The sequence below is a fragment of the Notechis scutatus genome, chromosome 1 (genome assembly GCF_049901735.1).
Source record: "Notechis scutatus isolate UNSWTSFEM ecotype Mainland chromosome 1, rNotScu1.2, whole genome shotgun sequence".
In the NCBI taxonomy this organism is placed as follows: domain Eukaryota; kingdom Metazoa; phylum Chordata; class Lepidosauria; order Squamata; family Elapidae; genus Notechis; species Notechis scutatus.
The window spans coordinates 92,764,400-92,777,708 of record NC_142009.1 but is presented as its reverse complement, the minus strand read 5'-3'; the positions used below and the strand labels follow the sequence as shown (position 1 = coordinate 92,777,708).

At 36.6% G+C, this 13,309-nt stretch overlaps 1 protein-coding gene across 3 annotated transcripts in view; it reads left to right on the top strand.

Moving 5' to 3' along the window:
* Positions 1-9,767, top strand: part of MYB (MYB proto-oncogene, transcription factor) — a 39,865-nt gene extending 30,098 nt beyond the window's left edge. For all 3 annotated transcript variants that reach the window (XM_026666024.2, XM_026666023.2, XM_087971302.1), the window contains one exon: positions 8,364-9,767. In XM_026666024.2, the coding sequence (XP_026521809.2) occupies positions 8,364-8,480 (117 nt within the window). In that variant the 3' untranslated portion in view covers positions 8,481-9,767. The remainder of the gene's footprint in view (positions 1-8,363) is intronic.
* Positions 9,768-13,309: the final 3,542 nt, after the last annotated feature.

The window sequence follows — 13,309 nt, the reverse complement described above, 5'->3', positions numbered from 1 at the left end:
CTGTAGTCTGTGTGTGTGTGGGAGGAAGTGATTTGGGGTGCCCTGTTGAAGTGTAAAGGAAAAGGAAGCCAAGAAACATCAATATCTTTTGACTCCCCGTTTCTGGTGTCCTTGTTTTTGTAACAGTGAAATATGAACTTCTTCAGATCAGGTTATTTTCAACCAGATAACCACATGAAACTCATTTTGAAGTCTGAGTTTTGAGTTGAATGGAATAGTAGCAAACATTGTAGGATTGCCTTTTTGAGTGATAGAACTCAGACTTGTTACGAATGGGAATGTGTATCTAATAGAGTACCAGACATCTTCAGATAGACTTGAAAAGAACTTCCGACTACAGAACCACTTTGGTAGTCTGCATGGAAAATACTGAGCCAACCGGATCAGTGCTCTGACATTTTTAATTAGCTTCCAGTAGAAAACTGATGTGAAAACCTTTGCAGTACAATCTTGTGGATGTCCACTCATAATAAATCATTTTGAAATAAGCAACGTTATTCCTGAATAGTTGGATATACATTGCATTTTTATAATCATAAAGATGAAGATGAAACCAAAGATCTGTGTCTAGTTTGCTATCTGGTTTCTCACTGCAGTCTGCTAAATGCCTACAGGAAGCCTGGAAGCAGAACATAATGATAAGAAACAACTCTCACAGTTCAGTAGAATCTAGGATAACTAGTGTAGACGAAGATTAGATTCACATGCTTCTTGTTCTGACACAAAATGACCTAATGATGAAAATCTACTGTATTTCATCTATTAAGGAAGTGATAATGCTTGAAAGTGTCTCGTAGGCATAACACATGGAAATTTGCCTCCGGCTTTGCTATTTGCAAATATAAATTAGACAACAATTACTGCTATGTTGGCTAAGTTCATGCGAATTTATTCTTAACCACTTCTACAGAGCTGAGCCAACAGAATATGTAGACTATTTTATTACTGCTATTTATGTAAATAAATACATTAGAAACAATTATTCCCTAAGTACATCAAACAGAAATGGCTTGTTACCTTAACTTAAAATTGGCATTAGATTGTTATTTCTTTAGTGTGAACTCACAAATGGGAAATAAATGGGCTTTTTCCCATTCCAGTTCTTGGATAGCCAGAGACTTTTAGACTGTAAATCTGTGTTTGTGTGCGGTTGTTTAAATCTTTGAATGTGGGAACTCAGATGGTGTACTTCCTGATCCATTTCCCCTTTCTAATCAGGATCTAGAAGCTATTAAGTAGTCCATTCAATGGCTTGGTGGGCTGGATCAAAAAAAGGGAAAATATGTTTGTACATGATGTTTCCTCCCTTTGTTAACCTAAAAAGATGGTGATGCCTTTTGAGAGCCATATGGAAATGTACACAGAAGCTAAATTTCCTGCCCTCCACACTGTTCCAGGCATTTGGGCACAATTCATTTCTGGATTAGGTTGCCAGCTTTCATTATGTTTATTCCTCCTTTGGTCATTTTTCCTAAAATGGATCTCTGATGTCAATACACAACAATTTTGGTGTGGTATTTCTTACAGGAAGTGAACTAGCAAAAAAAAAAAGTCATGAGGCTCCTCAATATGTTCTGATCTCATGCAATGAAAGTGCTTTAGCGGTTGTCTCCTTTGCTTATGGACACTTAACAATTCAGATGTAGAAGTAGGATAGATGGGTGGGATTCTGTTTGAAATAAACTTTTCATATAAGTGTTGCTCGAAGATAATATTATTTTGCAGAAGCACCATAATTCAGCAAAACCCACCTTAGGGGTTCTGGAGGTCATTTTTATATGACTGCAGAGAGAGATAAGGAAGAGCTGCCACTATCAGAGGAGAAAATATTTTAAACTTAGACTAATTGATTGAGTAGTGTTGACTTCACTAGGCTTGGACAGCTCATTCGTTCATTTTATTACTCTTGAAGATTAAGAAAGCTATGCCACATTCAATGTGTGAAATCATTTCTATAGATCAGGATATATTTTCAATATACATGAATGAATAGTTATTCTAATATTTTCTTCCTGTATACCAATGTATAATAATTTTGAGGTATATTTAAAAAAAAATATTTTACTGAAAATATTTGGAGTTCTCTAGCATAGACAATAGCAGAAGGGAGAAGACTAGTTTGACCTGGCCTTGTTTCATGAGTACTTATTTGCAGGAAAATGTAATATGTGAATCTGCCATTACATTGAGTAGGTTTAAGAAAGCACCTTTGCACAGTCTTGCCTTTACTGCTGTGTTTTCCCTGGAGGTTCATTTTTACTTAACTGGATATCCCAGTTAAACTCTGGAGAGCTTGTTTACTGTTCACTCTCCCCTGAGGCAACAGAAGACATGTTACAGGATAAGTAAGATAATTTTGTTGCCAGAAGAAGGCTATGCAGGTAGGATTAATGATGTAACAAAATGAACTAAGAGTGACACAGCTGAAAATCTTCCACGGTTTGATGGTAATATGTGAACATAATGTAAACATACAAAAGTTATCTTTGTTATCCATATTTTAACTTTTAAGAAGTGCTAACAGGAAATCTGCTTTGAAAAAGAAATGCTTTTTGCAAGAGAGGGTGAGAGGATAACAAGGATTGGCCACAATTTCATAGGATCCGTGGTCTAATGCAAAATATGCAGGCTGCCATTGATGGGGCACGACCAAGTTAAAAGTAGTCCTAACTAGACTGTATTGAAAAGAAGGAAATAACAAACATGAGAACCACCGTTGCCTTGATCTGTGTATGGCATTGTCACATGGCAGTTAGTGAAAATTTAGTGGTTTATGGTAAAGGCCATTTTTAATGAGGGGCAACTTTTAAATGGGTAGAATCCTGAACATCTGTTAGAGAGCATCATTTAAGAAGGAAGCTGTGCGGGTATCTGGATGCTAATGTTGATTAATAAAGCGTTCCTGCAGGGAAACCTTCCCCATTGTAAGAATGCTTCAAGATGGATAGATTACAACTCCTAGAGTTCTATAGTTCGTATGGCCATTATCATTTATTCTGGGACTTCAGATGTGTAGTACAGGAGGGCATCCAGACCAAGGATGGCTGCTATAGGACTAGATAAACAAAAGTTTGTCTTCAAACCTGCCTAGAAAATGGGTCACTGTTTAGGCAGCATGTTTTGCTTTTGAGCAATCATCTCAAGAAGACAACGAGAAGAAACAAAAGCAGCAGCATTCTGTTCACTATTATAGGCAGCAAAAACTCATTGGTTTCAATAGGTCTCCTTGGCTGTGGAGGTCTTTTTCTATTCCCCTGGAAGCAAGTAGGCTCCAAGACTAGTCATAATTTCAGAGGGTTTGGAAGTTTTCATTAGTGTCTAGCAAACCCTGATTGTGACTTTTCCTTCCCTTCTTCCTATAGGATCCAAAGCTTTTGTTTTACCCTAATAAGCATCCATGCAATTACAGTACTTGTACCTTAGAAAAAAACAGCTTTCTTTCTTCCGGATTACTTTTATTCTGTTTCTCTTTAATATCATTTAATATTATAACTTTATATTATAAAACGAGCAGTTAGCCATCTTAACCCATTTAATAAAAAAATAAATAGTTTAGTGAAATATTACCAGAAGTCAGGAAGGGCTATTTAACATTCATCCTGTTTTCGAAGTGAATGTGTATGTGAATAAACAAGTATGAAATTAATAGCTGAGAATTCCAAGGGCTCATGTATGCAAAACCAACTTCTAAACCTGGCATGTCATAACAATTGAACATATTCCCAGCTCCTATGAGAGCGACGTGAATATTTTTATATAGAGCTGCATATGGTAACTAATACAATGCATCTGCTTCAGTATTAGTTCACACAAAAACATTGCTAGTATTACAAGTGGGATAGCACTCTCAGCCTAGATAATGAAGAGCAAGAAAGTAAAACCATCATTACTTTGAACCTTGACAAACACTTCGAAAGGGAAACTATACAGACTTGTTCTCATAAATCAACCATCTCTGTTTGCTTACAAAGAGAATCCCAAAGTTGTTATGAGCCTTAGGGTGTGACTATGCCTAGTAATTATCAGGTCACAGAGTGCTTGTAATGAATATCAATCCTTACTCATTTCTGTAGGTTTTAGATAAAAAAGGTCAGGCCACTGTTTACATTATATATCATGTGAAACAAGGGGAGCAGTCATATAGGGACATTTGTCATTTTGGAATAACATATGCCTTCTGTCTACCAAATAATGAACCATATGAAAAACGTGGACCTGGTACAGTACAGTATATAAAGTTTCCGTAAATCATTTTACAAAATGTTCAAAGCTGAAATACATTCCTGTACCATTTGATCTATTCTCATTCAATTTTTGGATACTAAAGATTGTTCAGAAGTTGAGTTATCATCAATCCACAGAATCTTGAAGCTTGAACATATAATTGGTTGCATTACAGCATAGCTTTTACAGACTATAGAGCAGGCCATGCCCATCCCGGCTCTGCAAAGGCAAAAAAGTCATGATACGTTACAATACGTCACTTGACGCAATCAAATTTGACACCCCTGCTATAGAGCATAAAAGAGGGAACAATTACTGTAGTCTTCCAGTCATCAGCCATAAATGCAGTCCTCACAGCCACATTTAGCAAGTTGCACAGCCACTCCATAAGTAAATCACAACTGTATTTTAAGATTTCTCCATTATATAATCTACATTAGCATTCTTACTATTTTTTCAGTATTCTCAAAGCGTTTATTAGTTTCTTTGGATCAGTTTTTTTCTTGGACATCAACATATTCCTATACAAATCTGAAACACACCTTCCAGCCTTCCCTCATGACTGTTTCATTAGAATTCAATTTTATCACCTTTTGCTTTTAATTCCATTCATTCCTGCTGGTGATTTTTATGTAACTGTCTTCTCTCAATTTTTTATTTTCATCAAAATCTCTCAGTTTTTTCTCTGTCTCTTTCAACCATAATCCTCCAAGGAAGAAGCCTTTCTTGTTCTGTTTGAAAGTTTATTTTCAATGTTCTTCCTCTACATACATACCATACAATACATTTTCTTTTTCCATCGCTCATACTCTGATATCCATTTTTTATATTTCTCATATTTTCTGCCGGAAGGCTAATATGTCTTTAATATTTTTTCATACAAGACTCATACTTTTTTCTTGCAGTTATCTCATTTCCCTTACTTTTTTGCATTTCCATCTCCCCCACCCCCAAGTTTCACTCTTCACACTACCAAAAATTAAAAATGATCCAGAAATGTTTACCACCCTTGAATTCTTTATTGATTCAATCTTTCATCATAAATAATCATTTCAACGATCACATTTTTAGATTTATATTCATTCTTTTGCCATGCAGACTTAAGCTAAAACCAAATCTTCAAAACAAAACAAAAAATACAGTGCTCATAATCATCAAATAATTATCATTGATTCATAGTGTTGCACAGTTTTGCCCAAAAACTCATCTCTTGTTCTCGATATCACTGTTCTTTAGAAGGTCATACGCAGCAATCCCTAATCTAAGAATTTCTATTTCCATATACAAAATGTGTATGCGTGTGTTTCTGTTAACCCAATTTTCTACAGCAGACTAGACAAAATCAGATAATAGTTACTGGCATAGGTTTTATCACTTCTGTTCAAAATTAAACTCACACAGTCACTTTCTGATCATATTTATCAACTTCTCAGTTAAATCAGATCTGTTAAATCCTTTCCCTTAGTTTGACAGATGGGCAGTTTTGGCCAGTAGTTCTGGATATGTATTTTAGTCAATATACCTGAGTGCTATTCTTTGTTAAAAGAAGGAAACTTGTTCGCCAATCATTAGAAGGGACACAGAACACTTTCTTTCATGCCTTATCCCATATCATGTCAAAGAACATTCACTGCTGCCACTACTCCCTGCAGATCTTATCAGATGATCATCATTTTCCATGATCAAAACCACTTTTGGGTTTCCAGCATCTTTTACAAAAAAAAGACCAGTCATTTGGGCAGCAGCTGCTATTTCCACTGAGCAGCTTTGACTCAGTGGAGTTACACAGTGTTGAAAATTACTGGAAGTTTAACCAGCTTCTCAAGAGAGTGGAGGCTATCTAGTGAAATCATGAAGAGGGACAGAATTGTGGTATATCTGTGAGGTAAAATGTATGTCACAGCTGCCCTTGACTGGTTTGCAGAGGATTATGCTGTGTAAAAAAAAAACTATTAGTGGGAGGGCTCTGTTTTACAAATCCATAACTACATATTTGGACTGTTTTTGACATGAAGGTTGATTGCTTAATGACAGGCCTACTGAAGACCAAAGAAGAACTAAGGGAGAGATATAGATCAAGGAAAAAATGCATAGTTAAATCAGGTTCACAGTAGAGGGTTAAACTGTTTGTCACATCACTTGTTTTCTTCTGTGGGGATTTAGTTGATTTTGGTTTATTTTAATTTTATGGAGTTTTATATCTCTGGTATGGAGTTTTATGGAATTATATCTAAAAATAGATTCTTGGTTAAATTATATTTTAGTTCTGCTGCAGCATACTCAAGATAGTAATGCCATTTTTTAAAAAAATGGATAAATTTTATCTTTGTCTAGTGCTTGTATCACACTGTATCATTTTGATACGGGAATGTCCTGATTCAGGACCATTACCAAGCTCTGAAATAAGTAAGTATTGCTTCATCAAAAAACTTATTTTGATGGATGTACAGTTTAAATGACATTGGAGATCCCAGTCACAAAAATCTCTATATAAGTTTGGATGGTCAATGACCATGTTTAAAAAACATACATAGTATTCCATGCCATAGTGTATCTTTTCTGTCAGAGAGATAGGCAGTTGTGTGTCTTTGCAGGTTTTACAATTAGGGTTGCTGGAATTGCTGCTGTGAAAGTATCATTCTGATTGCCTGGCAGTAAATTTTAACAAATGGGTTAGAAGAAACCAATACTTATCTCTATCAGCAAATTCCATAGTATGTTGACATGTTTGTCCTTCCTGATGACTGGAGGCAGCAAGAGATAGTTTGCAAGATTACAAGTTCATCATTTTCCAACACCAGTGTTGTGTTGAGTTTTCAACTTTTGTAAACATTGCAAGCACAGTTAAGAAATGTGTTTCCATTGGCAGGCCTTTCACCTTTCCCCCTACATTTCTCTAGGGAAGACTGGCCCTCCTTTTGTGCATTAATGTAAAGATTTTGTTGCTTCTTTCTTGTTTTGGAATATTCTTAAGTGTTAGCTTGGTTTTAATACACTGTTTTTCAGTTCAAGACACGCAGTATAGATAGAAGTTCTAAAAGCAGTAGCAGTCTGCTAAAGCACACAATGCCCGATGTCTTAGAGGCCAAAGCCGAAAAACTTGAAAGGGCCCAGACAAATATAAATATAATAATGTCAGAGGAGGAGGAGAAGTAGAAGAAAGACTTCAGGCACATATTATCCTACAGCATACCTAAAAGAGCACATGGGAAGTTTTGCAGTTATTTCTTCTCTTATGCATCAGAAGAGCCTTAAAGGATCTTAACACCCAAGCAAGGTGATATAGAAGAAGGCAGTCTTAAGATTTACTGGTTCCCTTAGCCCAGGACAATGGAGACTGATGCCATGCATTTTATCATAACCCTGAATTTCATGTTACCTGCTGCACCCTATGATTCATATACTGAATAAATAACCACATTGCAACATCAGAATTACTCTCATAGAAATGTCCTGAAAGTAACACGACAACCAGATCAAAAGCAACCAACAATCTTTCAAACATCTTGTAGAGGCTTCGTTCCTGCTCACATTTGCAAAGCTTAATAAAAGGTTGAGAAGACATTATAAACTTGTCACCTTCTGGCATGACTCCTATTATTTTAGCAATTGTAATGGAAGCCTTAACAGATTCCTAATCAAAATGTAATGATGTGTTCTTGTCCAGGCAATCAGAAGTTTAATCTTATGAACAAAGTGGATTGGAGAGAGTGTGCCAACTTACTAAGAAAGCTGGTAACGAATTAGAGTCAACAGGTTTTGGAGGTCAGGGTTGAGCTCTTCTTGACTGGTTTTTACATGAGACTAAGTCCCTTCCTTAGTACTGTATTGCTACCCAAAGGGACCCTGCTTATGTGTTCTAGATTGAAATCCATTGACTTCCTTTGGGACATCTAAGACAGGGACAAGTGATGAAACATGTATTACAATTCCATACACTTGATTTAGGCATCTGAGGTCAAGATGCATGTACAAAAGGCCAAGGCTTGTGTCGTGACACATTCCATTGTCATTTTATCATTGTGGTTTGTATGGCAACCTTTGGACTTCCCCCTTCTCAATGTCACACTCCTAGGTGTTAAGTTCTTGGAGAAGAAAAACCCTGTTTCTCAATTCTCCTCTTTTCTTTTTGTCTTTAGCATTTTAGCAACACATGGGATTCGGCTTTCTGCGGGAAGACGGAAGATCAGCTGACTTTTTCCGACCCAGCACGCAAATACATGGGTGCATTCTCAGCTCGAACTCTGGTCATGTAAAAGTCCACCCACAAGCATTACATTCTCTTTTCAAAACACTTAACAGTTGATTTAGATTTACCATTCTTCTGCATGGGAGAAAACATTTTTGTATATTTGTTTGTTTGTTGTTATGGTACAACATTTGGGAGCAGCACAAAGTGCATTCACAAAAGCATATATTAATCAGGTTGGATTCACCCAACTTTAAAAAGGAAAATGGACACATCAAAGTTCTCTTACATTGAGGATGCTTTACTGTACTGAGTTTATCAGGTATTGAATTTTACACAGTTATTAATAATGCAGGTTTTAACAACATGGTGATTTTTAAATGATTATACATGTTTGGGAAGATCAAGTGCACAGTATTAATTCAGTGAAGAGTTGCTACCTGAGTTCCAGTGCCAGTGAAGATGTTTAGGTTTTTGTTGAGTTTTCTTTTCTTTTCAAGAGCTGGCACTCAAATCAGTAGCTTATATGCTAAAATCATTGAACAAATGTCTTGGTCTGAAATACTGCAAGAAAAGCATTACTGCAAATGCTACTATAAAAGTTAAGGCAGGGCATACCTTGTCTGTAAGTGCTCACTTACCTTTAATTATTTGAAGTACTGTTCTTAATGGAGATCTAGATAGCTTCTCCTTTTTTATTAAGAAAAGCTTGCTTTTATTTTTTATTTTTTACTGTATGAAGCATAGTTTTATGAAAACAAATTATATTTTTATTCAGTAATTTAATTTTGTAAATGCCAAATGGACTTTGGGTTGGGTTTTTCTTTTTAATTTGTAATGTTCTTTGCTGCTGAAGATTTGCAGCATGTAGATGGACTACTAAAGGACCATAAAGTTTATATAAAAAATAAAACCCTAGTCGGGGAGCAGGTAGCTATTTGACTATGCACTAGCATTTCTGATTTTTGCAATATTGTTTTGATGCTCCCTCTTTTCCTGGACAAGCAATATTTTGAAACACTTCTTGAGAGTTTTTATGCACCTATGTATGTATTTTCAAAAGGTTTTGAAAACATAGAATGCAGATATTTAGTATTTTGGGAGAACACAATCTTGCTTACGTCTTCAATTATTGTCTCATGTTAAAGATTCCATACTTGGACCCTGCACAATTCAAAAAGAAAAATATGGCCCTGGGACTGCCATATCTGAATTTTTCTCAGTGGGAAGAGAAAGTGGCTTCTTCTTTTTTTATGTCAGACATTGCTGCCTTAATAGAATTAGGTGCAGCTTTGTCTGCACTTTTTATAATACACTGTACTGCCTTGTAGATAAATAAAGTGTGGCATTTTGTAAAAAATTAACTGCTTGTTTATTACCTTAGATAAGCTGGCATTTTAGCAAACTTGTCAAGAATGTCATTCGACTATATCCTTTTGTTCTGTTAGTTTTGCAAAATACTAGAATCTGTAAGCTTCACCTATTTTAAGTCAGAGCTGTTTCTGCCATTTCAAAACTAAGATAACCAAATTCTTGTTTCAGTACAATACGGGTCTATGTGGAGAACCATCTATATTCTCATGGGACAATATCGCAAGGTTTTAATCGTTCTGTCTGCAGTCAGTTGGGGTGGTGAAACTGCAACTCAGATGTATATTTTTCTGAACCTGCATGACTCTGTCTGCCTAGGGAAAGGTGGTACTTTTAAAGAGCAGCCAGAGATACAGAGAAAGTACTTGTGGATCCAGAGTACCTTCACCTGCTTTAATTACAGCACATCTCTAATGTATTTTTACAAACCATGGTTTGCTTAGCCTTGGTTAAGTCACAATTAGAGGGTTCATACAATAAACAGACATAAGCTGTGGCATTGGGACCACACCAAACAAATGCTTCCTGATTAGGGCAGTGAAGGAACCCAACCATCTCAAACAAACCACAGTGTTTTCATGTAATATATCCAAAAAGCTTAGTGGTGGGGCAACAGGTTGGAAAGATCTATTACTACATGACAAACACATTTAAATGATTTTGCCCTATTTTTTCATAAAATGTAAGAAAGAACTATCAAGATTTTGTCTGTAATTTAAAAAGCAATTCAAGGGCCCTTGAAATTTCTGATAGCTGTGTACAAAAAAGTGTCTTATTTCAAAATTTCTAGTTAACTAGTGGCTTGTACCATGGAACCAGATCATGAAGATACAGGGTTGGAGTTTTGATATATAACATCCCTACATTTGTAAAGACACAGATAACAGATAGATAACAGATAATTAAAGTTGGAAGGGACCTTGTAGGTCATCTAGTCCAACTCCCCACCCAAGCAGGAGACCCTACACCATTTCTGACAAATGGCAGTCCAATCTCTTCTTGAAAGTCTCAAGTGATGGCGCTCCCACAACTTCCGAGGGCAAGCTGTTCCATTGGTTGATTGTTCTCACTGTCAGAAAGTTTCTTCTTATTTCCAGGTTAAATCTCGTCTTGTTCAGTTTCCATCCATTATTCCTTGTCTGGCCTACAGGCACTTTAGAAAATAGCTTGACCCCTTCCTCCCCGTGGCAGCCCCTCAAATATTGGAAGACTGTTACCATGTCTCCCCTGGTCCTTCTCTTCACCAGACTAGCCAAGCCCAGTTCCTGCAACCGTTCTTCATATGCCTTAGTCTCCAGTCCCCTAATCATCCTGGTTGCTCTTTGCACTTTTTCTAGAGTCTCAACATATTTTTATAATGTGGTGACCAAAACTGGATGCAGTACTCTAGGTGTGGTCTTACTAAGGCTTTATAGAGTGTTATTAGTACTTGATCTTGATTGTATCCCTCTGTTAATGCAACTTAAGATTGCATTAGCTTTTTTGGCCGCTGCTGCATACTGCTGGATCATATTTAGCTGGTTGTCCACTAAGACTCCAAGATCCCAGTCTATATATGTACTTTTGGTTTTTCTTGCCTAAGTGTAGGACTTTACTTTTCTCTACATTAAATTTCATGTTGTTACATACAACCCAGTGTTCTAGTCTGTCAAGATCCATCTGGATCTGGAGCCCATCTTCTTGGGTGTTAACTATTTCTGCCAGCTTAATTTGTCCACATGTTTTGTCCAAAGTATTCAACACAATAAAAGCCAAATAAGACTGGATTGGCATTTTTAACCACAAAATGGTTTCTAAAAGATATTTTGATACTACTTTGGTCTTAATTACAAGTGACGTGTTGCAGCTTCAGGATAATTTGCCATAATTTCTGAAAAAGCAATGATAATCCAGCCTTTGCACAAAATATTACAAATTACATGGCATAAACCAATTCCCAATCTAGCCATGATAATATTGCAAGAAGATTATTTTGGGGAAAAACCCATTTCACCATATAGTAACATCAGATAGGCATTACACCAAGTTTTCAATGAATTTCAAGAATTATATTAAGCAGATGAAATATACAAGAATCTAACACAAAAATATATTTTAAAAGAAATATTAAAAATTAATTCCACAAAAAAGAAATAGTAAAAAAAATGAACCTGCATTCCCAACAAGTAAAATTCAACATTACCTTATTACTATATCTTAAAATAAAACTAAGCACAACTTCATTCCATATCTTGCCCCATTTTCTATAAACCCATCTCTAAATCCAACTCTCCAAATTAATCAACAAAGATGCAGTAAAAATGAACAAAATGCAAACTACATAAGTATATAATACCATTCCAATTAATCTACCATGACAACACCAAATAGAAATAATTGTTATATTACAAGGCATGGCATGCTTCTTAATATATCATAATATCTCATGTAAGTGCCTAAGAGGTCGAATTGGTGTTATGATATTTCTTCATTGTCCTCTGTGGTCACCTCTGTGTAAACTGATGTTCTTTACCCATTCAGTTATTGAAATCCAATAGTTGAAACCTTGAAATGACAGATTCAAAAGAGTTATGTTCAGGAAATCTTACTCGTGCTGATGCACCCAAAAATTTCAATAGCATGCTGCAAAATATCCCTACTCTTTTCTGCCATTATTAACTTAACTGGCATTTACTTTTTCTATAACTATCCATAGAGATAAATTATATGATAACAAAAGACTGATTCATAAATTTAGATACCAATTTAACCAGGGATGGGATCCGACCGGTATAACTACCGGTTCTGTCGCTCTGCATCGCATGCGCGTGCGAGAGAGAGTCGTGCAAGTGCATATTTACGACCTGCTGAGCTGCCTGGACAGCTGAGCAGCGCTGCGTGCAAGTGTGCAGTGGTTGAAAAAGCACTTTTTCCCTGCTTTTTCAACCGCAGCTGTGTCGTGCAAAGCAGCTGCGGTTGAAAAGGCAGGAAATAAAGGTCAGGTAAGAGCCCGGGCGGGCAGGTCGGCCAAAACAGCAGCAGACATAGAACCAGTTCTATGTATGCTCTCTGTTTGCTGCTTTTCATAGCAACCGGTTCTACAGAAGTGGACAGAACCGGTAGAATCCCACCTCTGAATTTAACTACAACCTGATTGTGGTGTTCTTATTATCTTATGAGTGTTAGGTTTTGAAGCAAATTGAACGGATCCTATTGAATGGGTGATCCTCTAGTCCAAGGGTGTCAAACTTGCAGCATCACATCATCACGTGACGTATCATGACTTCCCCCCCTGCTAAAATGGGTGGGTGTGGCCAGCGAGTGACGCATCTGGCTCACGGTCCATGAGTTTCACACCTCTGTTCTAGTCATTCAAAGTTCGGCAGATCTGGAGAATGGAAAGTGAAGAGCTTTATTTCTCATCTATGCCATAAAGCTAGAGAAGTAGAAAAACAGAGGGTGAAGGAAGGGTAAAGCATTGCAGTAAATTATGCCTTTCCCCTGCTACCTGTTAAGGTTTGGCATGATTCAGGTTCTCAGACTAGA